Source organism: Maylandia zebra, linkage group LG2 (assembly GCF_041146795.1).
Source record: "Maylandia zebra isolate NMK-2024a linkage group LG2, Mzebra_GT3a, whole genome shotgun sequence".
NCBI classification, from domain to species: domain Eukaryota; kingdom Metazoa; phylum Chordata; class Actinopteri; order Cichliformes; family Cichlidae; genus Maylandia; species Maylandia zebra.
This window is the reverse complement of record NC_135168.1, coordinates 30,992,464-31,019,792: the sequence shown is the minus strand read 5'-3', so window position 1 is coordinate 31,019,792 and position 27,329 is coordinate 30,992,464. Positions and strand designations below refer to the sequence as shown.

At 41.3% G+C, this 27,329-nt stretch overlaps 1 protein-coding gene across 2 annotated transcripts in view; it reads right to left on the bottom strand.

The window, feature by feature from the left end:
* aff2 (AF4/FMR2 family, member 2) overlaps positions 1–17,746 on the bottom strand; it is a 210,005-nt gene extending 192,259 nt beyond the window's left edge. For both annotated transcript variants that reach the window (XM_004563274.3, XM_014409891.3), the window contains exon 1: positions 17,526–17,746. In XM_004563274.3, the coding sequence (XP_004563331.1) occupies positions 17,526–17,578 (53 nt within the window). In that variant the 5' untranslated portion in view covers positions 17,579–17,746. The remainder of the gene's footprint in view (positions 1–17,525) is intronic.
* Positions 17,747–27,329: the final 9,583 nt, after the last annotated feature.

The window sequence follows — 27,329 nt, the reverse complement described above, 5'->3', positions numbered from 1 at the left end:
TGTGTCACCAGGGTCACCCTCTGACTGTCTGCAATCTGATACATGCTTCCTGCAAATATCCACAAGTTCTCTTATTATTGAGGTTTGTTTAAAGATTGCACACTTTAAGGTACAATATGTAATTTTTGAGGTTATTTAATAGAAGAAAAAGATTGTTGTACTCATAAATAAACACAGATTATTGTGTTAAATTAATTAAATCTTCCAACAAATTGATGCATTTTCATAAACATAATCTATTAAAAATACACAAGAGGAGACGTTTGTGGAAGCGGCCATATTGAATAAATGGACACTGGTGTTCCACTTAATTTTATTGATGTGGGAGAGACTGGCCACATACATAATTTCAAATTGTTTCAAATTATTTATGACGATTTAACATTTGTACATACATTTTTTCATCGTCTATTTCTCATTATGTTTTTCTCCACCACTGCTCTTTCCTCCCTTCACCCTCGCTGCAGGAAGGAGCGCTTTCGCAGATCATTCATCCCAACAGCAGTTAGACTCTATAACGCCTCAATCACGATGTCATAAGTCACTGGACACTGTGAACATCCACGGTCACCACTTCATGCATAATGGACCTTCCATGTGTATGGACATGTGTAGGTATATATGTATGTATATGTATAGATATGTATATTTAGTGTGTACATGTGTGTGTGTGTACATGTGTATACATAGGAATAGTGGTGGTACAATAGTTATGTCAAGCTATATAGTTTATGTCTTGCATATTTTCAACCATATCCATAATCACATACTGTGTATGCTACCATTGTATATAGTGTATTATCTTACTTTTTTTTTTTTTTTCATTGATTGTACTTATTTGTATTTTTGTATTTCCTTGTGATATCTGTACCTGAGCTGAGGTAACGCAAAAATTTCCCTGTCGTGGGATCAATAAAGTCTTATCTTATCTTATTTCCCCTCATCCTCTTCCTCCTCATCTCAGGCCTGAACTGGAGTCAGGGCTCTAACATCAAAACGTGCATAAACATACTAATTTATACCTGGTATTGTAACAATTGCTTACTGTTAACTGATTAGACATGTGACATCTGTCTGGATAGCTGAAAACAGGTAGACTAAACAACAACTGGTTATATGCTAACATTATCCCAGCTAAAAACACTCCCCCTCTAATAAACAGTTTGATTATATTCTCACATGTATGAGACTCTAAGTCCACCCCCCCCCCCCCCCCACTTCACTAACACTGGCTAACAGCAGCTAACAGAGGCTAATATATGCTATCAGCAGCTAACAGAGGCTAACAGCAGCTAACAAAGGCTATCAGCAGCTAACAGAGGCTAACAGAGACTAACATATGCTATCAGCAGCTAACAGGTGTTATCAGCAGTTAACAGAGGCTAACAGCAGCTAACAGAGACCAACAGCAGCTAACAGAGGCTAACAGCAGCTAAGAGAGGCAAAAAAGCAGTGATTATTGAGAGAAAGGTTTAGGATATCCTCATCAACTCGCCTCAAAGTTGTTGTCATCAGACAGAAGTGAGCTTCTCTGAATCGCTGACAGGTATTTGACTCCTTTCATAAAGTTTTATACTCTCCTCCAGACTAAATAGATGTGGACAGCCGATATAAACAGCGACTGTACCTAGCATTATGCACTTGAATTGGGACAGATATGGAAACAGAATTTCGTTGATCGCAATCTGCAGTCTACTGACATCTAACGGCACTTTACACACTGAGATGTGACCCATTTTTAGAAAATGCCTAAGTGGTGGCATTGATTCAAGAAGGTGCTTTAAACATTCCTCATCTATTTTTAGCCATATTGACATTACAGCATAACACTGTTGCTGCACATTCATTATGTGAATCTCCCATTCCAACACATCCCAAAGGGGGGCTATTGGACTTAGATCTGATGACTGTGGAAGCAGTGAAAATAACGGCATGTTCAAGAAACCAGTTAAAGATGATTTGGGCTTTGTGATGTAACACATTATCCTGCTGGAAGACAATATCAGAAAATGCACTGTGGTTATAAAGGGATGGACGTGATAATCAACAATACAAATACAATAATCTACAACAATCCACAGTTCAATTTATATCATTTCAAGGAACTTGCCATGCATAAACAAATTAAATACAAAGTGCATTTTTGTGGGCACTTCCGAGAAGCAGTTAAGGAGCTGTTAAATATTATGCTGTATTAATTCAAGATATTTACACAAAAAAACTTAAATCTAAATATTAATATTTCTGTTCTTACCCAAATCCCAAACCATTAACTACTAATCCCGTTGGCGGTTCCCTCTCTGGATAGCCCAAGGGACACCCTGACACACACACACACAGTAAGCTGGTCTTTGGGGAGCTGAGTCCGCCGCTTCAGGGGAAATAAGGAAAATTTCTTATTCTATTTAACGTAATAAAAATAATGACACAAAAGGAATTATCACCATGTAGTACAAGTTAATAAATCGCCTTATTGTCCTCACTGCATAATGATACAACAACAGATTCTGGAAGCATCTGAGGAATTGTGGGGTTCGTTGTGGGTTTGTCCTTTTCTTCCTCATCTTTGGCATTTGCCAGACATAACCTGCCAATCACACAGTTTCTGTACAGCATTTTCCAGACATTGCTTGTCAATCAAAAAGTGCAAGTGGCATCTTTTTCTTCAGGTGTTCTCTTAGAGTGAGTTTTGTCCATCCATGCAGCTGATGCTAATTATTACCCAATTTTTTATCTCTTCAGGCTAAAATAATAGGACACATCAAACATACTGCTTCCTCAGCTCCACAGGGGCTTTCCCCGAATGAAGGCTCGTCTGCATGACCTCGTGTTTAAAGCAGTAAATAAAACAGGTTTAATAAAGTGGCAACCAGCGTAAAGCTGTGAATCTGAAAAAAGAAAAGTGAAAGAGGTAGTTGGGTATGCTTCAGGCAGTTTCAGAAAATTATCAATTTAACGCAACAGCAGTGCATGGCTGCTCTAAATATAAAGTCCGACCTGCATCCAAAATGAAAGAATTAAAATAGCACAGTGATAGATCTGATCACATCGGGCGTAGCAGTTCTGTGTCAGAAACATGGACATTGCGTCTTGATAAAAGCATCATTAGGGGCATTCGCGAATGTCTTCAGGGTTCTTGTGTTAACGCTGCAGACCAATTACAATCAAATCAAACATGCAAGGACTGTCTTCCTATATTTCTCTGTCCGCTTTTTATTTTTTCTTTAAATTCTGAGTTTCTCTGGGCCCCGCTGCCTCTTTCTACCTAGTGTAAATAATGTAATTTGTCACAGACAGGCCTCCGTGTAGGAGATGACCTTTCGAAACCTCACAGTAAATTGGCCCCGGCTAGCAAAGCTACGTCATTAGCCCTCTCTGTCTCTGTCTCGCTCTCACTTCCTCTATATCGCCCTGCTTTCAAATTCACTTTTATTACTTCTGTTTAATTTAAAAGTCAGTGTTTAATCTACTGTCCTGTGAGGCTAACTAGCTCTCTCTGTCTGTCTTTCTTTCTCCGCTATATCCCACAGTCACACACATAAAACCAAATCATAAAGCCCTGCCAGTGGGTCATTTTAAAGTCATATTAACTCTCTCGTTTGTTTAATATACATCAAATGTATTATAAATTCACTCTTGCACTAGATCAGGCAAACTACAAAAAAGGCTTTGGTCTGTATTGTGTACTGTACAGTTACAACTTTGCTTGTATTGTGTATTGTCAAATTGACACATAATAAAATATTTTGTCTGAGAGTTGTGCGGGCCTTCTGTAAAATGAATCAAATATTATATTGGCTGAACTACATTAAACATATGTTAAAGTATACGGTTGCATATCTGGAAAACGAGCACACATAAATGATAATGTAGCTAGCTAATATCTAGCTAGCCACAATTTATAAGAATCATAAACAATTTAGAACTTTTATTTGCAGAGAAAAATAAATTAAATAGCAGTCTTTGCTGATTGTTGACAGATTCAAAAGACTTATTTAATGATCGTAGACATCAGGGCTACTCTAAAGAATTTAACAAACTAAAAAATTGTAGCCTTCCCGATACTTGCATTCCTAGCCCTTTGAAAAATGCAAAACCATATCAAAATATCTTTAAAATGTTTTTTGGATTTCTGGATTTTTTCTGAGTTTCCAAGCCTTCTCTCCAAGGCCATAAACAGCCTGTAAACATGGTGGATGGATTTTAATCTATTTTTTATTTGTTTAGATGAAAAGCAGTAGGTGAACTAGCACTAACTAAAATCAGCCAATTAAAAACCTGACCATCCACACAATCCTGAGCTAAACATTGATAAAACATGAAGGGGATTCCCTCCCGTGTACCCCCTCTACTTTCTGCCTAAATAAATAATAGGCCTACTCATTACAGGTGCAGAGCAGGTTTGGGTTTACAGAAATAAACTTCTGCCAGAAACATCGCAACATTTTGGCATTTTCACCTTAATGATGTTGAACAAAATGAACCTGCTGAAACATTTAAGTTCAGAGGGTGAAAATGCACCACTAACACACAGCCCGACAGGATTCCAGTACATCTGCACATACCTGGATGTAAGTCGGCTTTCTGCCACCATAAAATACTCGCACGGACTTTTGGACAGACACAAAATGGGTATCAGCAGTATCACAAGTGCCAACTACAGCAGAGCAGAGAACTACTAGAGCACTGGGTTCAAGGCAGACTGAGTGTGTGCCTGCAAAGAAAGAGTGTGTCTGTGTGTGTGCGTGTGTGTGTTATCATTCCTCAGCACCATGCTCCTCTTGGCAGATGGCTGTGCCAACCCCGGGACACGGCGTGTGTGTGTGTGTATTGTCTTGGTATCTTGGGGGCACAAGGGCAGAAGCTACCTGGTGTTGACTGCCAAGTCTCTCGTTCTCTTGTGCTCTCTCTTTTTATAAACCCTACAAACTCTCTCTCTCTCTCACACACACACACACACACACACACACACACACACACACACACACACACACACTTCTACTGAAATGCCGTGCCCAGTCACGACTTTTATTGCATATGTGGTTGAATTTAGTTTTTAAGAAGGTCCAGCCATGGAAAACTGTGTAAAAGATACTGTAGACGGAGGTAGTACAATTTCCCCTTTATGCATTATTAAAGGGACAATTCACCAACAAACCTCATTTGTAGATTTTCCCTTGTCTGCAATGCTTTTTGTCTAACCAATGGAAGTGTGCAGCTAGCTAACAGCTAACTCGACTGAGCGGGAGAATCCGTGATTGTGTCAGAAATCCCTCACTGACTGATAAACCTGTAGATGGATTTATGTGTAGAAGATTATTTTGTGAGCTCAAACAAACAAAAATCCTTGCTGATGCTATTCAGTTAAGGAGCCATATGTGCAGATTGGAAGTTTCACTTTTTTTTTTTTTACATATTCTGACCACATGCAGAAGAATGAAACACATGAAGACAGTTTCAAAGCCACACTTCATATCTCTGCTGTCAAACATTAATGGAGCTTAATTAAGAAAATTATTTGGGTTTGTTTTGGTTTTATGTTATTCTTTTCTTTTTAAAACCTTTATATTAAAATGTGTTATTTGTAAATAAATAACACATTTTAGGCAAAGGTTAAAATATCAATACTACAGTTTAAATATCAGGAGAGCAAATCAATATTTATAGGAAAATTTTATAAATACAGAAATAATAAATAGTAAATAATAATACAGTCACATATTGGGATACAAATTTTTAAGCATAGCATCCACCACTACGAACATTTATTTTTAATATTTCTGTAACAAATACATATTTTCTCTTTTTTGAAACTCTAGTGAAACGCCCGAAGGTCTTCTGTTCTTGAGCAGTGAGAGGTAATGTAGGATACTCTGAACAGTCTGTACAGGGTATATTAAATCCATTTGGCAGTGCTAAAAAATGGCAAACTCATTATTTAGTCCACTATGCTGGATGTTTCTTCCTGTTAAAAGGGAGTTTTTCCTTCCCACAGTCACCAAGTACTTTAACATAAAGAGTCATTGGATCGTCGGGGCTTTCTCTGTTTTCTCTGCATTATTGTCGGGTCTTTACATAACAATATAAAGAGCCTTGAGGCAACTGTTGTAATTTGGCGCTATATAAATAAACTGAATTAAATATGGAGTAAGCATGAGTGAGCGATTGTGGACTGAGCTAACGCTTACATCCTGCTTCCTTCTTCATCATCATAGAGACGGAGTACTCTGATGACCATACATAAAACTGCTCACAACATGAATAAATGAATGAATGAATTATTGATACTTTGAGAACCAGACACATCTACAAAATTCCTTTGAAACAAGGAACTCCTGCCAAAACAGTTCAGATGGGAAAAAATGCATAAATGAATTTAATTAGTAGCAGTGACTGTTGTTGTAGCACTGAATGCGTCGCTCTCTACATAAAATGTTAAGCTCAGGTTAAGCGTGTACTCCAAGTTGTAACTAATAAGTCAATGTTATCACATATTCCTGATAATGTAACGTAATAACAATATTGTCCTGCTATCATGACACATCATTCTCCTGCCTGAATTAGTGTTACGGAGCAAACACTGCTTACTAATTCCAATAATTGCTAATGAGAATTTCCCAACAAATTAGTGAACGTTACTCCAAGCAAATACTTGATCAACTAATTAAACAAATTCTTAATTAGCTTTAACAACAAACTGGGGGATGTAATTTCAAGCAAGCTCTCTAGCTAATCTGACCCATTCCACCAAAAAAAATGAATATTATCTTAAGCAAATAGTGAGCTAATTAAATAAAGTCATTACTAAATAAACACGTACACTTTATAGAACTAGAAAGCGCTATGGCACAGTTTTCAGATATATGCAACACTCAGGTTATTTCCTGATGAGTTATGCTCCCCTGCTTAGATGTGTTTCAGAAATTCCGCCGCAGCTCATGCTTCCTTTATCTCTCCTCTGTGCGTTGTCTGATAAAAAAACTACCACAAAACTCATCTTTAAAAAGACATAAAAAACGACTTGTGGCAATAGAAACGTAGGTAAGTACGAGCATTAAGAGGTGGGAAACACTCTAAGACAATGACTATGCCGATAACAGAAGAGCAGCTACAGCACAACAGATCTGATCCCAGGGGAGAGATTTGTTTCAGTTCTGTACAGTTATGCTCAGCTTTATAGTCTAATTAACAGTTACAGGGCTTTTAGTATTGGCAATTGTGATTTTGGCGCAGCATTAACAGAACGATGTGAAACTACCTGTTTATTTCATAAGCCTCTTCACCTAAGTGTTAACACTGTTTGCTTTTTTAAATAACAATATTGCCGCTCAGAGAGAGATATCTCCGTCTAAGTACTTCGGCTGCACTCATGAGTGACTTTACCGCACCTCATTGAGCCACTCAGTGCCTTTTGGGTGTTACCATCTGAGGCTTGTCGTGGTAATTTGTTGTGTGAACTCTCTTTATTTATGATAACTGACTAAAAAGGTTTGGAGGGGTCTCAATGCAATTTTTCACTCCACAACTGAACACTTATTGGATTTATTCAGAGATTTGATGCAATTGAAAAGAAAGTTTGTGCACCTTACTGAGTATGGCGTCCTTTGGGCTAATTTTCTGTGGCATCGTACAAAATAGAGTCCGCAGCAGTAGAGGGAGGCCAATAGTATGCTTACACTGATAAAGATAAATGTTCTGCTGAGGATTTTTATATCCCATCCAGATGGTTACTCTTAATTTTCTTATAAGGCACTAAAGAAAGTGAACAGATGGTTTAGCTCTTTATATGGAGCGTGTGCAAATCCTACAATGTCTTTACTCCAACCCTCAACTGAGCCTCAGTTTACCTGCTAGTAAAGTTTCAACAGCTGACCTCTGTCTTTGTACGAGTTCTGTAATGTGATAACATAATTGGATTGTGTGTCAAACTGTTAATTCAAAGGCTTCATCAACTTAATTATGTTTCTTAAGAATAATGCAATTAAGTTTTCTCTTTCAGTACTTCAATGAAAAACAGCAGCGTCGTTTTTCAAGGCTGTAAGATCTTTAAAGACTAAAACAGAGTGTAAACTGTGAGTAGTAAGTGATAATAATATCTGAAACATAAGTAAAACACTTGAACTCTTCAGTTAATCTAGCTTTATGTTTTCATTTTGGATCCTAATACATCACATATGTTGTATTATCTGTTTACAGCTCGCAGTGTGGAGCACTAAATCCTAAAGGCTAAGCTAAGACAATATTTCGAGTTAATTTGGAGATTCTGATCATTGCTTCCTTGTTGAAATGTAAACACAGCCACAAAGACACATCTGTATAATTTTACATCAAAGTCTCCAATGGATCAACTCCTCACAATTGACTCTTTGGCAGAAATGTAGTAAGATTTCTGGTGTACATCAAATCAGACAAGTTCTTTCAAATCTGGAAACAATATCTTATAACAGCTCTAATCAAACATATTTGATCAGCAGTGCTTCTTAATGGCCCTGCGCATAGTGAAAAATGTCAATTGTTTCCATGAGACCCACAAAGAAGTATGACTTCTGCAGAACTTTGAAGAACATTTTAAACTCATTCTTGGGTTGTTTTAACTTTTTGGTTCAGCCTCTGGTCAATCACATGCTTCATTTGCAGCGTTTAGTAGGTGGAGACCAAAAAATAGCTAAAAGAAGAGCAGATTGTTCTACATGGTTGCAAGCTTTGGGAACATTTCACATGTATTGTTGAAGATTTTTCTGCAGGTTTTTGAATTCCTAGCAATTCCCCCTGTCAGTCTAAGCAACTATCTCCGATAAGCCTTGATAAAAGGTGCCGCTCACCCCCAATACACACACACACACACACACACACACACACACTTGTGTATTTCTATCCTTGTGGGGACATCTCATTGACATAATGCTTTCCCTAGGCGTTTACCCTAAAAAATGAATGCCTAACCCTGATCCTTACCCTAAACCTAACCATAACCTAATTGTAACCCTGACACTAAAACCACATATTGAGTCTCAAAAATGCCTTCAAACTCGTGTGGACCGGGATTTTGGTCCTTACGAGGGCTGTTTGTCCCCACAAGTATAGTAAACTATCAATTTTTGGTCCCCATGAAGATGTTAATACCCGTACACACGCACACGCACACACACACGCACACACACACGCACACACACATGCACACACGCACGCACGCACGCACGCACACACACGCACGCACGCACGCACACACACGCACACACACACACACTTTAATGACAAAGAAGTTAGTTCTAAAGACACAAACCTTTATTTCTGCTGCTATGCTGGAGAATTACAACAGAATAAAATGTATTTAAGATTAGCTCAGCCTTAAACATCTGCAGGAGTAATATTGATCCATGTAACACAGATGAGGAACATTTTTGCAGACTATGTTTTATAATATTTTAGGGACCATTTGCCAGTAATACAGTTTTATGTGTGTTTTCACAGTGTTCAAGTGTTCTACAGAGTCCTCCAGCACTCGTCATTATCAGGTCATGGTAAATATTTTGATAAATAACTATAGAAGTAATAATATTTGACAAGTCTTCAGTCAGGAGGGAGTGCTTGTTTATCGCCAATATTTTTTAATAATAATAATTCTGAATAATATTAATAATGTTAATATTAAGTACTAGTGACAGTTTCTTACCTTTCTGTTGTTTTCTCTTGTTCACTAACTGTGATGTCTTTGTTGATTTTAAACGTGCTGTAGAAATAAAACTGACATTGACATTATCCCATATAAGATTATTTGATTGGTAGATGGTTAATGAAATTAATGCTGCCTTAGTTATGGTTTGAGTAAAATTTATAAAACACTTTTGAAAAAGCAAAGTTTCCTTTTATAACCTTGAGTTGCTTCCTTTTTCTTCATCTCTGCTTTTATTATCAGAGCAGATTTGTTGTGAACCTTTGATTTGATCTTGACTTGCATGAGGGTATTTGGTTTTTTGTGTAGCTTTGAATGAATATAATAAAGATAAAAAAATTGATGCTTTGAGTGTTTTTTTCTTTGTTTGTTTGTTTTTTCAGCACCACGGACAGTGACTGTTTCCTCCCAGATGGAGTCCAGGTGATCTGGCTACTTTTACCAGCTTCTTCACACCTGCTGACAGAGCTGGCGCTTCACAGCCCTGTGGGATAACTGTACCGCCAGTATGGGATAAAATGGATTTTTTTTTTCCCAGTTAGAAGATTTCTTTCAGTGTTATCTGCTGTCAGGTTGAAGCATTTGTTTGTGAATTCTTGGCAGTTTGGGATGAGACACAGCTTCCTTTCGCAGCCTCTGAGTTGCTGATGATGTGGGTGTGAAGTATCATCAAGTGGAGCTGGTTTGGCAAGCCTAGGCCGATCACACAGCAAGGATGGAAATTTCAGTGTGTGATGAATGATTTTGCGCTTATTGAGCTTGCACGTGTGAGTGAGCTGACTGAGAGCTTGGGAGGATTGATGGCAGATTGAATACCAGACTGTGAGAATGAACATCGAATGCATTGACTCTGTCACCTCCTTTCCCCAAAGATTCCATCACCGCTTCTTGTAGGTTTTCAAGAGCCGGACCTGAGTATTCAACTTTCTGAATATTTGATGGCTTGGTGGGTATTTAATCATCTACTGTGGGATTCAATTTTTTGGAATCCACAAATCTAGCACCTTTGTGGACAAACAGTTGCCACTACTCCACTACGACACACAAGGACAAGGAATTACTCACAGCCTCCTTGGCCAAGTTATTAAACCCCCAAATTGTCTCTGATTCACTCCTCAGTCTGTCTCTCTGTGCATGTATGTGTGAGAGATAAAGCGTTTTAAGTTCATAGAATAATCTGCCACGTGAATGTGTGTGTGTGATTGTAGGAATGCTACTAATAATCTTTGTAATCCTTCAATAGTCAGTAAGACTAGAAAAGTGCTATAAAATTACCAAACATCATTCATCACTTTGTGATAAAATAGCTGAAATAACAACATAGACTGTACATTAAAGATGGACATGGCCACCATGACATCACCCATTAGTTTGTAAACAACTGGTTTAAAGCCTTGAGTTCAGCATTTGTGCCACTTTTCAAGTTTTAGAAGTTTTGGAATAATAAGCGATGATATTTTGGATGAGACGGTGGAGTGGGGAGGCAATCAGCTCATGTTAATTAGGCTGGTGAACTGAATTGTGCATCCATACAGTTGGTGCATCACATAGGTACAGACAACCTGCTAATTATTTTTAACAAATAAATAGAATAAACATATAATTTCTGTCATCAGTGTTCAATGGATCAGTCTGGATCTCACTGGGCAAGCAAGGAAAGCAGTGCTTGCCCAGTGAGTTTAACCTGCAGTTAAATAATATTAAGGCATTAAAATGTTCAATCCCTCTGTAAAAGTCACCACAGGCCACTCGTCTATACCAATAACCATTTGTCAGTCAGCACAGGTGGTTGATGACAAACAGGCGTAAACCTTCATATAACTTAAAATGGAGACGTAAACACACACTATTATCATAAACAGGGAACAGGGAAGTATCCAACTTCTATCACATTATAAACATGTTTAATTCTGATGTAAAGAGGGGATTTAAGCAGGCTAGCCTATGTGGACTGACTTGCTTTTGTGTTGTGTTGGCTTCATTTTACAGCCCCGCAGTTTGACTATCAGCAAACCTGTTTAATTTAACTTTACATGTATGATGATTTTAAATAAAATTTGTAAAAATATCTTTAATTATTAAATGCAAAAGACAAATTACTTTACAAAGTCACCCCCCTCCCCCGCCCAGCTGAAGACGCAATGATTTGGTCGTTAATACAAAAAAAGAGAAACACGATATTTGGGACAGCCATGGTGTATTTCCCCCCGGATTGTTCTGAAAAGAGAGCTTTGATTACACCTTTGAACAACAATCTTTTCTTTGTCTTCCAGCATTTAAACAACAATAATAAAAAAAGAATAATAATCGGTGTTTCTTCCCGCAGATGTGAACTTTTAGGCTCCAAAACACGCAGCTGGAAACTTATCATTGCATGCTGAGGATATGTGTAATCAATTCTCTAATTAACTACTTAAATGGTTCAACCAATCACCATCAGCATCAATTAACATTCAAAGCGATCTCCCCCAGATTCCACTGCCATGATTAGCCGGCTACATGATGGGCAATTACAGTGAGGAGCACGCGACGCTCAATGCAAGCCATATTACAATCATACAAAAGCCTTCAGATCTCCAAGCGAGAGAACGAAACGAGGCAAGATGGGAGGAGGGAGAAAGAGCAACAAAGAGGAGAAGAGATGAAAGGGTATTTCTTCAGGAGGAGGAGGAGGAGGAGACCTACAGTGTTCGTTCAGATTTAACAAAGGGGGGAGCTTCAAGATTGTTTTCTCTTTCTCAGCTTTTTTTTTTTCTTCTTAAAGGGAAAATCTACTGTCAAACACCAGCCACACATCAATGGTGCGTGACAGACTTTTAACTCCAATCTGAGTGATTTTCGTGGTTTCTATTGAAGGTGCGTGTCGTCTTTTATGCCTGTAAAATCCATTGTAAAATTTCAGGAGGAAGATCTATTTGAAAATAACTCGCTGCATTCTGGTTCCCATCTTCCAGCGGTGCCGTTATCTTTGTTATCAACTTGGACAGCTGAGCCCATTTGAACATTTATTAGCACAGAGTCGCCAGCAACATCAAAAGCGGCTTTTAGAGATGTTGGTACAAGCCGATGGTTAAGAGACGATATCGGACAGGAAAAGCATAAAAAAGTTGGCCTCCATTCTCAACTGAAATATGCTTCAATTGAATTTCAGCTGAATTTATTTAGCTGTTTTTATTGATTTATGGTTGTTTGGGTAACGGTGCTTTTGGATGGTCTTTACTTAACCCTCTGAGGTCTAAGCCGTCATTGGTGATGAGCCCTCTCCAACCCTAACCCTAATTCTAACCCAGGGCTAGATGAATCTTTTTGTATTGACCTGTTCTTCCAAGGCTTGTAAATCAGGGAAAAAATCATTCTCATCGAAAGCTATTCACATTTTTTCCCCCAAATCTCCAAAATAAAGGATAACGGTTACCACCTGTGATGACTTAGACTTCACCAGGTTTAGGTCTTCTATGGTTTTCCACCTGTCATAAGTTCATAAATTGAAGAGTTAACAAACTAAGAGCACGTGGGTGGGGTATTGTTAAATCTGACAATCTGATTGTCAGATTAAACTTGATTTTGAATCATCTTGTGTCTTCCAAACTGACGACATTGAAATGTCAGGTACATTTCATACGCACTCTTATTTTTAAATAGATACATTTAACACATGAAGGGATTTGGCTTTTTCAAGACACCAGGATGGATTGTGCACTTCTACTGATTGGAAAACTTTGCCTGTTTTGCTTATGGTGAAAAATAATTAGCCTGAATATTTTCTGTTGCAATATGTTGACTATGATGGCTGATGTGATTGAACAAACATATAGGACCATTTTTATCATTACATTTTGCTTTTATTTTAATCATATAGGGGCCTCCCTGTTTGAGAATCACAGTTGGTACTTGTAAAGGGTTGAACGGCTCCATGAGGAGAGTCTCCTTCCTGTTGTGTTGAGCTAGAGCTGAGACTTCTACACTGATGGTGTCTGAGATTCTTATCAGTACAGCTAGTGAACGTAGTGAGGCAGAGACCTGTTGTGCAGTTGATGTCGAGTACTACAGGAAAAAAAACGCAAGTGTACAAGACTCTGTTTTCCTGCTGCTCCCACCAGTTTATTGTAGAATCTCTGAGAATTACTCAACGTTTGCTTCCTTCTGTTGCTTTTTGAATTGGAAATGTGAATATGACGCCTTTCTATTTAGGTTCATTCAGTTTTTATGTTCATTAGAAATTGTTCAAAATAAAGATTTGATTCAAATTCTTCAATATACTGACAATCTGCAGGTTTAAATAAGCCAACTCTACTGACTTCTGTGAGAAGCAGGAAATTAACACACCCTGCCAAAGTGCCACACTTTAACAACATGACCAGCACTGCGAAGGAAACTGGCAAATCCTGGTGCTTCAACCCTACGTAGGGCTTCTCATAAATAAAATCATTGCTTACACTGTGGACCCCAGTGCTCCATTTTTCTTCTTCTACAAACATAAAAGATTAGGATCGCATCTGACACGTTAATATGATTTGCTATAGGAGAAAGCATTTTTCTTCCAGCTTCTTGTGACTCCCTCAAGGGCACTTGGATGAGTCCAGACCCCTAGGGTGGCACGTGCTGGCTGTAATACACCCACAGACAGCTACATAAACAGACCTGGCGTGATGTTTCCAGATTGTGACTGTTTAATTCTAAATGAGGGAGAAGCTGATCGACACACATAAGCTGCCTTCATTGTTCTGCAGTTTCCTAAAAACATTTTTTCTTGTATTTTCTTCATATTCTTTCTGGCCTAAAAGCCGTTTCAGTGTGAGCCCAATTTCCCATCAGGACCACCTGACAGCTCTGGCGTGATGGAGTGGTGGCAGGGGGAGGGTTACATGTGTAGACACCCCGAGCTTGTTGTTGAGCCCTGAGCAGCTCCACTCCAGCAGCGGGGGGTTAAGTACCTTGCTCCAGGGCCCTTCCACGGTAGCTGCTGAGGGACAGCAGTGTGTGTCACTTTCCCCACTCAGACTCTCCCTGCTGGAATACGCATTCAAAACAGCAGCGTGGTTGCCAAGTTATTGTGCTCCCTCTGTAATACACAGTTAGACTGGAAAGGCTGACTGTTATATAGACCTTACTTCCTACAGTCCTCCTGAATGTTTCCACCAAGTGACAAGAAATATGCAGCATGAAGTGAGACACTTGATAATCTTTTAATAAAAGCTGATATTTTAAAAATGCTGTTGATCCAGAAGAATAAAATCATATATATATTTATATAGATATGACATGCATACATGACGGCATGTATGAAGCATTCTGCCTGCATTGTTTCTGATCGTGCACATGACTCTGCATCAGATTGCTGAATTGGTAAGTGGAGCAATTATTTTAAAAAATTCCAGGCTTGATGATAAATGGCTGATTGAAAGGCAAAATTAATTACTTTGAATTAAAAAAAATTGTAATATGAATTGCAGTTGAAGCTGTGACCTCAACAGGAAGCTGCCCACCAGTACAACCAGAGCCTGACAAAGTGTTCTGAAAGGTTCAAATTGCCCCTCCATTACTTTCCACACGCCCAGTTTCTGCACAAATGAGTGCGAGAATAAATTCCAAATCACGCTGAGAGACTGAATTATGTTTAACTTCTTGCAGATTCCAGCCTCTCTATCATCTTTTTGAAAACCCCAGCATCTTTTTAGGCCTCCATAGTGTTAAAAGCCTTAAAAAGCACTTCTCCCCATGTGGCTCTTTGTTCTTATGTCCTCTACTGCATAGAAAATGACTTCACAGAGGCATGCAGGAGGAGCAGAATCCACAAGAATGACTTTCATTATAGATGATAGTACCACTGATACTGATTAATAGTATCATACAGATTTTAGAGTTTTATAAAGGGGCAGCGTGGTGGTGCAGTGATCGGCGCCTGTCGCCTCCCATACAATTATACTGCACTGCACACCCATGCCTTTTAATGCATAAATAATACCATAAATACTTTGTGACAGTATCCAATAGAGCAACAGGAGACTTCAGTTCCAGTGTCTTGGACTACAGCTGGTGACAGTAGACCTTGTGCTCTTTGGGAACCCAGCAAGATCTGCTTTATGTGGCCTTCCAAGTCACAGCACATCTCCAGACACCAGGGGGAATCGGACACATTCGAGGACTGTCACGACAACAACCAGACCAGCCCGCCTATGTGGAAACACTGTACTGTAAAGCCTGGAGCAGCAACTGGATTTTCAAAATAAGCAACCGGACCATCCAGAAGTAAGTCATGGATGGATGGTCAAAGTAAAAATAAGCCTCAAAATATAAATGTGTGGGATTCAGTGCAGGAAGGTTCTGGTGGAGGTTGTAAATTGTAATTTCGCTTGTTAACCCTGTGATGGGTGACCTGTCCATGATTTCCACCTTTTCTTGCCCTATGATCAGCAGAGCTCTAATTAATAATATCATCTTAAATGTTTTTCTTTATTGGTGAACTATAACATTTTCCCAACATGTCCTGAAATGAATCTACTTTATGCAGCTATTCAAGTTAGAAAGCATCACCTCAATGCACTTTTCTAGTCTCGACCTAACATTTAAGCCTTTGGAAGCTCCCACACAGACGGTACATGCAAACTCCAAACAGAACGGTCCCAGGAAGGGACGAACCCAGAACCTTCCTGTTGTGAGACAGCAGTATTAACCGCTTCACCACTGTGCCACTCGTGTGCTGCACTTTAACAGGATGGCAGGAGGTAGAGCAGGTCATCTATTATTCATGAAGGTTGGCGGTTCGATCCTTGGCTGCTCCGGTCTATGTGCCAAATTCTCCTCAGGCAAGATACTTTCTCTTGATGCATTCATCAGAGTGTGTTTGTGTGAGTGAAAGAAAGCACTTAGATGTAGAACAAAGTGCTTTGAGTGCTACATAAGAAACAGTCCATTTAATGTCTTGCCATAGATATCAGGTCCTGATATATAAACAGCGAGCAGATACCAGCTGACTTATGTGCTGATTTTCACTGAGGATCATTTTCAGTGAGAGTGGATGGATCCAGAAGAATGTTTACTGCTTTTAAAATTAGAGTCAAGTGTTCGTCCTGACTGTCAACTAATGAGTTCAGCTCTGAATCAACAACAACAACAACAAAAAAAGGACCAAGTGTGCCAAACAACACGAGGCTGATACAGACCTCTCAATGCTGTCAACAGTACTGGATTTAAAGATGGGGATGATCTACTTTAAGCGTTTACAGTAACAACCACTTTGCAGTGATGCTCAGTCAACACACGGCCAAACACTGACTGAGCGTCATCACTCCATCGCTATGCCTCCATGGATGTGACGCTGCGCCTTTACACCTGCGCTGCACCAGGTGAGCTGAACTGAAATGTCACCAGGACACGTGATTCTTTAGGGACTGAAATGGAGCAAACACTAAACTGCCCAAACTTGTGGGGACGCAGTTCATTCACGTTTACGCCGATCCCTCCATGCTCAGCGCTCCGCCACACTCCCCGGTCTCACGTTTACGCCGAACGTTTTATTTTTATTTATTATTATTTTTAATTTCACAACGAAACAGTAAAAAGCCGGCGTTGCACTGGCTGCCTATAGTGTGTGCGTGTGTGTGTGTGTGTGTGTGCATGCCTCCCGGTTCATCTCCAGCAACAAGGGCAGCTTTACGGTGACAAAGAAAGACGGTGTGCGCGATTTCTCCGAGACTCAGTTTGGCTGCATCTCCAGACAAAAATACAAGAATCTTTATTTATACCCCAGAAAGCATGTCCGGCCATCCCTCCACAATAAACACACATATGCATGCATTTTATAAACACACACACACACATAAGAATCTAAAGCTGCGCGCACAGGACTTACCATGGTTGTTCAAGCTCCCAGTCTCTGAAAAAGTCGAATTCAAAGAGATCCATTGCCGCTTGGGCTGGTGCTGTTGGTGGTTAAAATCCAAAGGTGGTGCTACGCGGTTCTACATAGGCTACTGACACTGAGTGTGTGTGTGTGTGTGTGTGTGTGTGTGTCAGAGAGAGAGAGCGAGGGAGAGTAGACACAAGCTGCTGCCGCTGCCAGGAAGCTGCTACGTGGTCGAGGCAAGCTGACAGCCAGGCAGAGGTGGAGGGAGGGAGCGCTCTCTCACACACACAGACACACACACTCATGCTGTGGGAGACAAGTCACTGCAAAAATGTTCTTCATAACAAGCAGAGCTATTTATATTGCACATTTGACCAAAATAAATGTGTGAATCAGTCACTTGACAGCAGCTGGAAAATGGTTTAAATGCCGCCCTTAAAAAAAGTGCCGTGTAATTGTGCAAGGTGTTGACATGTGAGGTTTTTAATCTTCATCAGGCAGGAAGCCACACATATGACACCACACCTCTGATCTGATCACAAGGTGCCCCATACCTCTAAGCTTGACAGTCACCCCGTGTACACAACACAAAAGATTTCTTTTTGTGTGTTTTCACACTCCTTGAAACAGAAAATTACCTTAGACTTTCTTCTGTTAAGAGCCTTTGTGCACACAGCAATGCATAAATACACTGTGCACCATAAAATGCTACAACCAGGATTTTCAGAGACACAAAGGTTGTTAGCTAAGATCTGAACCTGTTCATGCATTTAACTTTAATTCAATTCCTTTTTGTGTAGATCTCAGCACCCTAATGTCTAATAGGCCGGTATAACTTGAGGTTAATTCAAACTAGGCTTTCACAATGGACCTAGCATGATTTGTGCTTTTATGATGAGTGAAAAATCCTTGTAGGCTGATTCCCAAATCCCCCAAATATACAGAGGGCTTAACCCATGACCTCTTTGTGAAAAAACAACAAATTCTTACCAACTACGACCCTGCCCAAGACCTCTTTTTCAAAGACTCAAGACACACACACACACACACACACACACACACACACAGTGTGTGTGTGTACAGGCAAATAAACTCACAAAGAAGCAAACACTCTTTATTGGTAAGCATTAGAACAATATATCAGCTGATAATGGCAGATCTGCTTCAGCTCCCAGCAGCACATGTAGCAGAGCAGCATCACAGCTGTGCACACGGTGAAGCTACAACCAGAGATTTCGAAGTATGTAAATAAATATAAAATATATCAGCCGATGCTGTAGAAATCCAGTGTATTTCTACAGCAGCCTACAGCTGACAGACAGCACTGGCGTGGCTGGCTGGCACTGTCTTTGTGATAAATGATTTGTACCAATGAGCTGGAGACACAAATCCCTCAGCAGGGGCATCTGGTGCGTAATCATGCTAAAAACAAACGTGTGAAGCTACATGCTGTGATGACCCGTTTGTGGATAAGGGAGCAGGGAACGAAACTTTTTTGGACGTCTTCACCTGAATGCATATTTGTAGCCAGCAGAGTCTGAATTCTGTGGAGTCTTTTATGCTAAGCTCCTGAGTTTGTGATTTCTATAAAAACCTGTTTGCTTTTTGAGCAAACTGGGATTATTTGAAAGAGTCATTTTAAGTGTTTTTTGGATTTTTGTGTGCTGCATGATTAAAGTGTCTGATTTGGAGGCTTTCTTGCTGAAACCTTGTTACTTTGTGACGAACGATAAAGCCACTGAAAACCTGAACTTCAAAAGGCAAAACTTTCACTGGCGGTGCAAACAAGTTTACCGCCGGGTGAATGGAAATTGCCATTTGCTTGATGATGATCAGCACATTGGCTGCTCAGGCAGCTGTGGTTATTCTGTTTCTGTACTTTACCTGAACGGAGGATTGGATGTCATAGAAGAAGGAAATCCTCTGTCCATGAAGTCCAGGTGGTCTTTGAACCCCTCACAAAGCAGCCGTGTGCCTTCTTTTAACCACCACACCTTTGTTTCGGATGAGCCGAGCTAGCAGCTTAGCATCCTCGTGCTCTTTTTCTGCAACACATGCCCGGCGGCACGTTTTACTGTTTACGCCTCGCTATGAATAACGATTGACCAGATGGTTGAAACTTCTCACTCAGCATGTGCCGTAGCTGTAACTGAGGCTCCATTGTGACGTCACTGTCCTCTCCTTTAAAAGAAATAAAGAAATAAAAAAGAAGCTTGAAGAGGGGGAAGTCCAAGTGGATCGGGAATAAGATTTGAAGAGATTCTGCAGGCTGTGCGTTGGCGTGTCACTTTGTGTATGTGTGTGAATATTTCGGTGTGGTCTGGGGCAACATGCCAACACTAGTCTGCATCACACTGGAAAAACAATAGCAGAGAAGAGAAAAGATGGAAACCATGGAGGATGATGGGAAGACGAGATTGCTGTCCTCTAGCAACAGTGCAAATGAAAACAGTTTCATGACCTTGATCAAATCCAGACATTTCAACCTCAAAAAACTCTGCACATCTCCAGACCTTAAAAACATCACATCAAAATTCAAACATTTCTCAAGGATTTAAAGCACCTGAAGGACCACCGGTTTGTGCGTGTGAGAGAAACGCCGCCCAAAACTAGGTCAGACAGAGAGACAGGGAACGACAGGGAACGACAGGGGCGACGGAGAGGAGAAGGATAAAAAAGACAGAGGACAGTTTAAGAAAAAAAAGAAGCAATTGTGGGGTGAGCTAATGAAGAATCAGATGATAAAGAGATGGATGAACGTGAAGGGAAAATGTAATTAAGGCCAAATCTGTCTTTCCTTTCCTGTTCATGCCATGCTACGCAGCCTTCGCAGAGGAGTGTCTCTTTGTTTGTTTAGAGATTTTTAATTGTTTTTGTTTGTGTCATTTGTGATGTTGTTTGAAGCCCCAGTCAGTGCCAGTAATTTATATTTAAATGATGGCACGGGAGTTAGTCTTTCACACACACACACACACACACACACACACACACACACACACACACACACACACACACACACACACTGAGCTGGAAAAGAAATACAAACTGATAAAATAGTCAGGAAGAACCAAGTTCTGTGCTTTGAGCTCATTATACTTGCTGTGTATCTTGCAGAAGTTGAGAAGTGCATGTCATGAATTTTCAATATGAGCCCAGGCTCTTTTTTTTTTTTTTTAATCCTTTTCCCATGCGCCTCTCTCTCTTGCTCTCTGGTAGCAGGGAGGCAACACAGTGCTACAGCTCCCCCATGTGGCTCAAAGTAAGAATTGCAGAAGGAGGAAGCCGATAAAACACTGTTCATTCTCTCATAGCTCACACACAAGCTTTAAAGGCTTTGGAAAAAAACAAATTTTTAGAGACGATACAAATCAATATCATAATCAAGAGGTAGCTTTTCTCAATCAAGGAACCAGCTGGATCTAGCCTGCTGTGCACAGGTGGACAAATTAGATGAGAAAACAACTGGAGGTTTGAGCAGCTGACGAGTAACCTGCAGGTTGCTGAGATGATTGATTTGCACAAGAAAGTGCACCTTTTAAGGTGTCAGGACATAATAAAACAAGTCGCCTGGCCCATTTAAATGAGGTAAGTACATCTTCAGAACAGCGGAGGAGGAAAACCATCAGCAGTGATCTTAAAGAAACAATTGTCACTGCCCAACAATCTGGGAAAGGTTATAAGGTCGTTTCCAGACAGTCTGAAGTCCATCAATCTTTTGTGAGAAAGATTATTCAGAAGTGGAAAATATTCACAACCACCAATCTTCACAGGAGTGGATGTTCCAGGAAATTCACCCCAATGTCAGGCTGTGCAAAAAACACTTTCTCTCTGAAAAGAAAACAGCAGCAAAACTTACTTGGAAAGCTGCATCGCAACAAACCACAGGACTGCTGGAATTTCCAAAGTGGAAATGTCTGACCATAATGGACAGCACCTGTTCTGTTTTCAATGTGTTCATATGCTAATGACACAAATAAGTGTAAAGTGTATTTCTATTGTTATACATCGGAAAATTGTGAATCTTTTATTTTGACATCTGGATAGACAGGAAGGCTTTTATTTTGACATGTGTATAGACAGGAAGCAGGAAATGCAGAGAACAGTGGGAAAAGCATGGCTACAACTTTGTAATCATTCATGTGGAATCCAAAGCAATCCTTCAAAGGAGTCCTTCAGAAAGCAATAGTCTTTCACTCCAGTTCAATGATGTCAGTGCAAGATGATTGCTATGTTTGGAGTCATTAAAGGAGCAAGTACGCTCACCTTCCTGGCTCTTGAAAAGGAGTTTGGCTGGCTGTTTATCTATGTTCACACTCAGGGAGTTTAACACATAGAGAGAACAGTACAGTGAAAGACTATATTCGTCAGAGGGATTCTCCAGCATAGTTATGGATACCAAAATGGACGACAAAGTGTCATCAGTCTCCAGCTCCAAGCGCACCTCTTCTTCAAAGCATTCAGTAGCCAGCGCCGCTGCAAAAGCCAGAGCTATCGCTGAAGCTGCACGCACCAGGGCCACATTTGCACAGAGAGAGCTTGAAATAAAAAAAACAAAAGGCCAAGTTGGATTTAGAAAAGGCTACTCTTGAGGCAGATCTAGAAGCATTGGAACTTGAAAAAGCAGCTGCCGTTGCTGTTGCTGAGGCTGAGGTTTTAGAAGCAGCAGCAGCCATAGACTGTGATGATATACACAGCAACAGGAGTGGCATCTCACCTTTGTCCATAAAACAGCAAACCGAGGCATACCTCGAAGATCAAGCTCGAATCAGTTTTAAACCTGCCATAGATTCTCAAGCCACACTGAGTCCCATCTATGTTAAGAAAGCATCGTTGTCAACAAAACAAGAACTCCCAGAATCCAACGTAGAATATAACACTTTATCTACAAACCCTGGTTACTCACAGCTAAGTGAGCATCAGCCAACTACAGGACAGCAGCCATTCTCGCCTCAGCCCACTCCATTGAGCCCTCGCTATTTTTGTAAGGCATCTTTAGAACGCAGTCCACACATCAGGCATTCAGATACTTCTCAAAGGAACAGCATACAGCAAAACTCTCAGACTCCATCTACAGGCATGTTAGACTTTGCAAAGTATCTGGCACGCAGGGAATTAGTAACCACAGGTCTCACTAAATTTGATGATCAGCCAGAAGGCTACAGAGCTTGGCGGTCATCCTTCCTCAGCACCATTCAGGATTTGGAGCTGACAGCCAGTGAAGAGTTAGATCTACTAGTAAAATGGCTCGGCAAGGAATCATCAGAACATGTAAAAAGGATCCGTGCTGCTCATATCACTAACCCTGAAGCTGCGCTTAATTTGTCATGGTTGAGACTTCAAGAATGTTATGCAACCCCAGAAGTGATAGAGTGTGCTCTCTTTAAGCGACTGGACTGCTTCCCTCGCCTCACGTTGAGAGAAAACATAAAACTAAGGGAATTGAGTGGACCTACTGATGGAGCTTTTGGCAGCCAAGGAAGATGGTTATCTATCAGGTCTTAGTTACTTGGATACTCCAAGAGGCATTAACCCCATTGTCGAAAAGCTGCCAGTGAACCTGCAAGAGAAATGGCTCTCCGCTGGTTCAAGGTATAAAGAACAGCATAGAGTATGCTTACCCCATTTGCCTTTTTTGTGGATTTTGTCAACAGTGAAGCCAAGGCTAGGAACGATCCCAGTTTTGTTTTGACAAACAGCAGCCGTTATTATAATCGAAATGAAAAACCCATGGCAAATCATGATGGTGGGAGAACTGCCATAGCCGTTCGAAAGACAAATGTGTCCACAGTAGCTAATCCAAGCTCCAGACATAGAGAAGAAACAGATGGGAGAGGCGCAAATGATCCTGCTAAGTACTGTCCACTTCACAACAAACCCCACCCTCTGGAAAAATGTAGGGTCTTTAAAGCGAAACCACTCATGGAAAGGAAGAAGTTATTAAAGGACCACAGACGGTGCTTTAGGTGCTGCTCAGTTACTCATGTTGCGAGGGAATGTCACATGAACCTACAGTGCAATGAATGTCAGAGTGATAAGCACTGCACTGCTCTTCATCCGGAGACTACTCTCCCAGAAGTGTCGCCTCCTGCATCAGTGTCAGATGCAGACCAGCGAAACAACTCCACAACAGAGGTAACCTCAAAGTGCACTGAAGTCTGTGGAGTTGGTCTCCTTGAACGATCTTGTGCTAAGATCTGCCTGGTGCGAGTTTTTCCAAAGGGACAACGAGAGCGCTCAGTCAAGATGTATGTCATCCTGGATGACCAGAGCAATCGCTCGCTGGCCAAATCTGAGTTTTTCCAACTCTTTGGGATCAGTAGCAACCTTTCCCCGTACTTGCTGAAGACATGCGCTGGTACTACTGAGATGACAGGGAGAAAGGCAGTCGGTTTCCAGATTGAGGCTTTGGACGGTGAAGTATGCTTAGACTTACCTCCACTCATTGAATGTAATGACATCATGACCAACAGGTCTGAAATCCCCTCACCAGAGGTAGCACGTTCCCATGCCCACTTGATGCCCATAGCGCCTTACATTCCTGAGATAGATCCCGAAGCACAGATTTTGATCTTACTGGGAAGAGATCTCATACGTGTGCACAAAGTAAGGCAACAAATTAACGGCCCCCACAATGCTCCCTTTGCCCAGCAGTTGGATTTGGGATGGGTGATAGTTGGGGAAGTTTGCATCAACAGGACACACAAGCCTACTGTAGCTGTCTATAAGACTAGTGTCCTGCCGAATGGACGTCCATCTTTCATGGTGCCATGTCAGAATGAAATATCTGTGAAAGAAAAGTTGGCGTATGGCGGGGAGCAAAGACCCGATATTTACCCCTGCCTGTCCAGTTATGGCTCCACCAACATGCCTGCTGAGGAAAAACTTGGGGTAAGCGTATTCACAAGACAGACATGTGATAACGAACCGGCTTTGTCGTTTGAAGATGAGAGCTTTCTGAACATCATGCAGAAGGAGTTCTGTCAGAATGAACAAAACAGCTGGGTTGCTCCTCTACCATTCAGGTCGCCCAGACCACGCCTACCAAACAACCGTGCTCAAGCCTTGTCTCGTCTCCACTCTCTGGATCGCACATTGGGCAAAAATCCTAAAATGAAAGAGCAGTTCATTGCGTTCATGAAAAAGCTCTTCGAAAATGGGCACGCTGAGAAGGCACCTTCTCTCCAAGAACATGAAGAATGTTGGTATTTACCCATTTTTGGGGTCTACCACCCCCAAAAACCCGATCAAATACGTGTGGTATTTGACTCAAGCGCACAAGAAAGTGGCATTTCTCTTAATGGCATCCTGCTCTCAGGCCCTGACCTAAATAACTCCCTGTTAGGAGTGCTGCTCAGGTTCAGAAAGGACATTGTTGCTGTGACAGCCGACATCCAACAAATGTTCTATGGTTTCATGGTGAGAGAGGACCACAGAAATTATCTAAGATTTCTTTGGCACAAAGATCATGACCTGACAAAGGAAGTAGGGGAATACCGCATGCGCGTGCATGTGTTTGGGAATAGCCCGTCACCTGCAGTCGCTATATATGGACTTCGAAGAGCTTCCCAAGAGGGTGAGCACAAATACGGACCTGACACACGCCAGTTTGTGGAGAGACACTTTTATGTGGACGACGGACTGATCTCTCTCTCGACAGAAGCAGAGGCTATTGACCTTCTCAAGCGCACTCAAGCATCACTGGCAGGATCTAATCTTAAACTGCATAAGATTGCCTCCAACAGTATCAAAGTGATGCAGGCTTTCACCCCTGAAGATCTGGCTACAGGTTTAAAAGACTTGGCGCTAAATGAGGAAGTTCTCCCAGCACAAAGAAGCCTTGGTCTGTGTTGGAGGATAGATTCTGACACCTTCACATTCAAGGTTGCAGCTGATGATAAACCCTTCACTCGCCGAGGAGTGCTATCGACAGTTAACAGCCTCTTTGACCCACTGGGCTTGGCTGCTCCAGTGACCATCCGAGGACGAGCACTACTAAGGGAACTTTCAGCTGACATATGCGACTGGGATACCGAACTTCCCACAAACAAGTTAAATGAATGGGAAACATGGAGAAGATCACTACAGGATTTAAGTAATCTTCAGCTTCCTCGTGCCTACATACAACAGTCGCTCTCCACTGCCATGTATACTGAGCTGTGTGTATTTTCTGACGCCTCAAACTGGGCCATAGGAGCAGTAGCTTACCTGAAAGTCATCACTACAGATGGACAGTGTCGAGTCGGCTTTGTACTTGGGAAAGCCAAGCTAGCTCCTAAACCAGAGCCCACAATCCCTCGCCTGGAACTCTGTGGGGCAGTGCTGGCCGTCGAAGTGGCAGAACTAATCCTCAGGGAACTCGATCTTAAACCTGATACTGTGAAGTTTTTCTGTGACAGCAAGGTGGTTCTCGGATACATCCACAATGATTCTAAACGATTCTATGTGTATGTGCACAATCGTGTTCACCGAATTCGACAGACAACTTCTCCTCAGCAGTGGCACTACGTGCCAACACATCAGAATCCAGCTGACCTAGCCACCAGATCGGTCCCAGCATCTCGGCTTGGAGAGACTATGTGGTTTACAGGTCCAGATTTTCTTCACAAGCCTCCTGTGGCTGAAACACATGAGCCCTTTGAGCTGGTGGAACCAGATGCAGATGTGGAGGTAAGACCACAGCTGACATCCTGTGCTACCCATATAACCGAGGGTAAGTTGACTTCAAATAGGTTCCAACGCTTCTCCACCTGGAGGTCTTTACTGAGAGCAGTTGCCTTCTTGAGCCACCAGACTCAATCATTCAGTACCAACCCCCCAAATACATGTAGAGGATGGCATATGTGCAACAAACTTCATACTCCAGAAGAACTGGAGGCAGCAAAGCTGACCATACTTAGGTTGGTCCAAAGGGACGCTTATCCAGAAGAGTATGTTGCACTGCAAGAGAATAGAGCAATTTCAAAGACAAGCACAATCCTCAAGCTAGACCCTTTCATGTGCAACGGTCTTTTACGGGTTGGTGGACGTCTGAAACACTCCATTGTTAGTCTTGGGATGAAAAATCCAATCATTCTCCCAAAACAGAATCATGTGACCAAATTGGTAGTGACCCATTACCATGAAAAGATAAAACATCAAGGACGACAGTTTACAGAAGGGGCAATCAGAGCGGAAGGCCTGTGGATTGTTGCCGGCAAAAGGTTGATTAGCTCTGTAATCCATTCCTGTATTGTCTGCCGAAAGCTGAGAGGAAAACTGGAAGTCCAGAAAATGGCCGACCTTCCCCCAGAACGTCTGAGCATGTCTCCTCCCTTTACATATGTAGGGTTGGATGTTTTTGGTCCGTGGGAGGTAATCACCCGAAGAACTCGAGGTGGAGCAGCTCAGAGTAAGCGATGGGCGATCCTTTTCACGTGCATGAGTACCAGGGCTGTGCATATAGAAGTCATTGAGTCCATGGACTCAAGTAGCTGCATCAATGCACTACGCAGACTTTTTGCTCTAAGAGGGCCTGTGAAGCAGCTGAGGTCAGACTGTGGTACAAACTTTGTTGGAGCATGTTCTGAATTAGGAATAAGACAAGATGATCAGAGTCAAGACAAGATCCTGAGTTACCTCTACGAACACGGCTGTACATGGGAGTTCAACCCTCCACATGCCTCGCATATGGGAGGTGTGTGGGAGCGCATGATTGGTGTAACCAGGAGGATACTGGACGCCATGTTGTCTCACGGTAAACACAGTTCCCTGACTCATGAAGTGCTCTGTACCTTGATGGCAGAGGTGTCTGCTATAATCAATGCAAGGCCA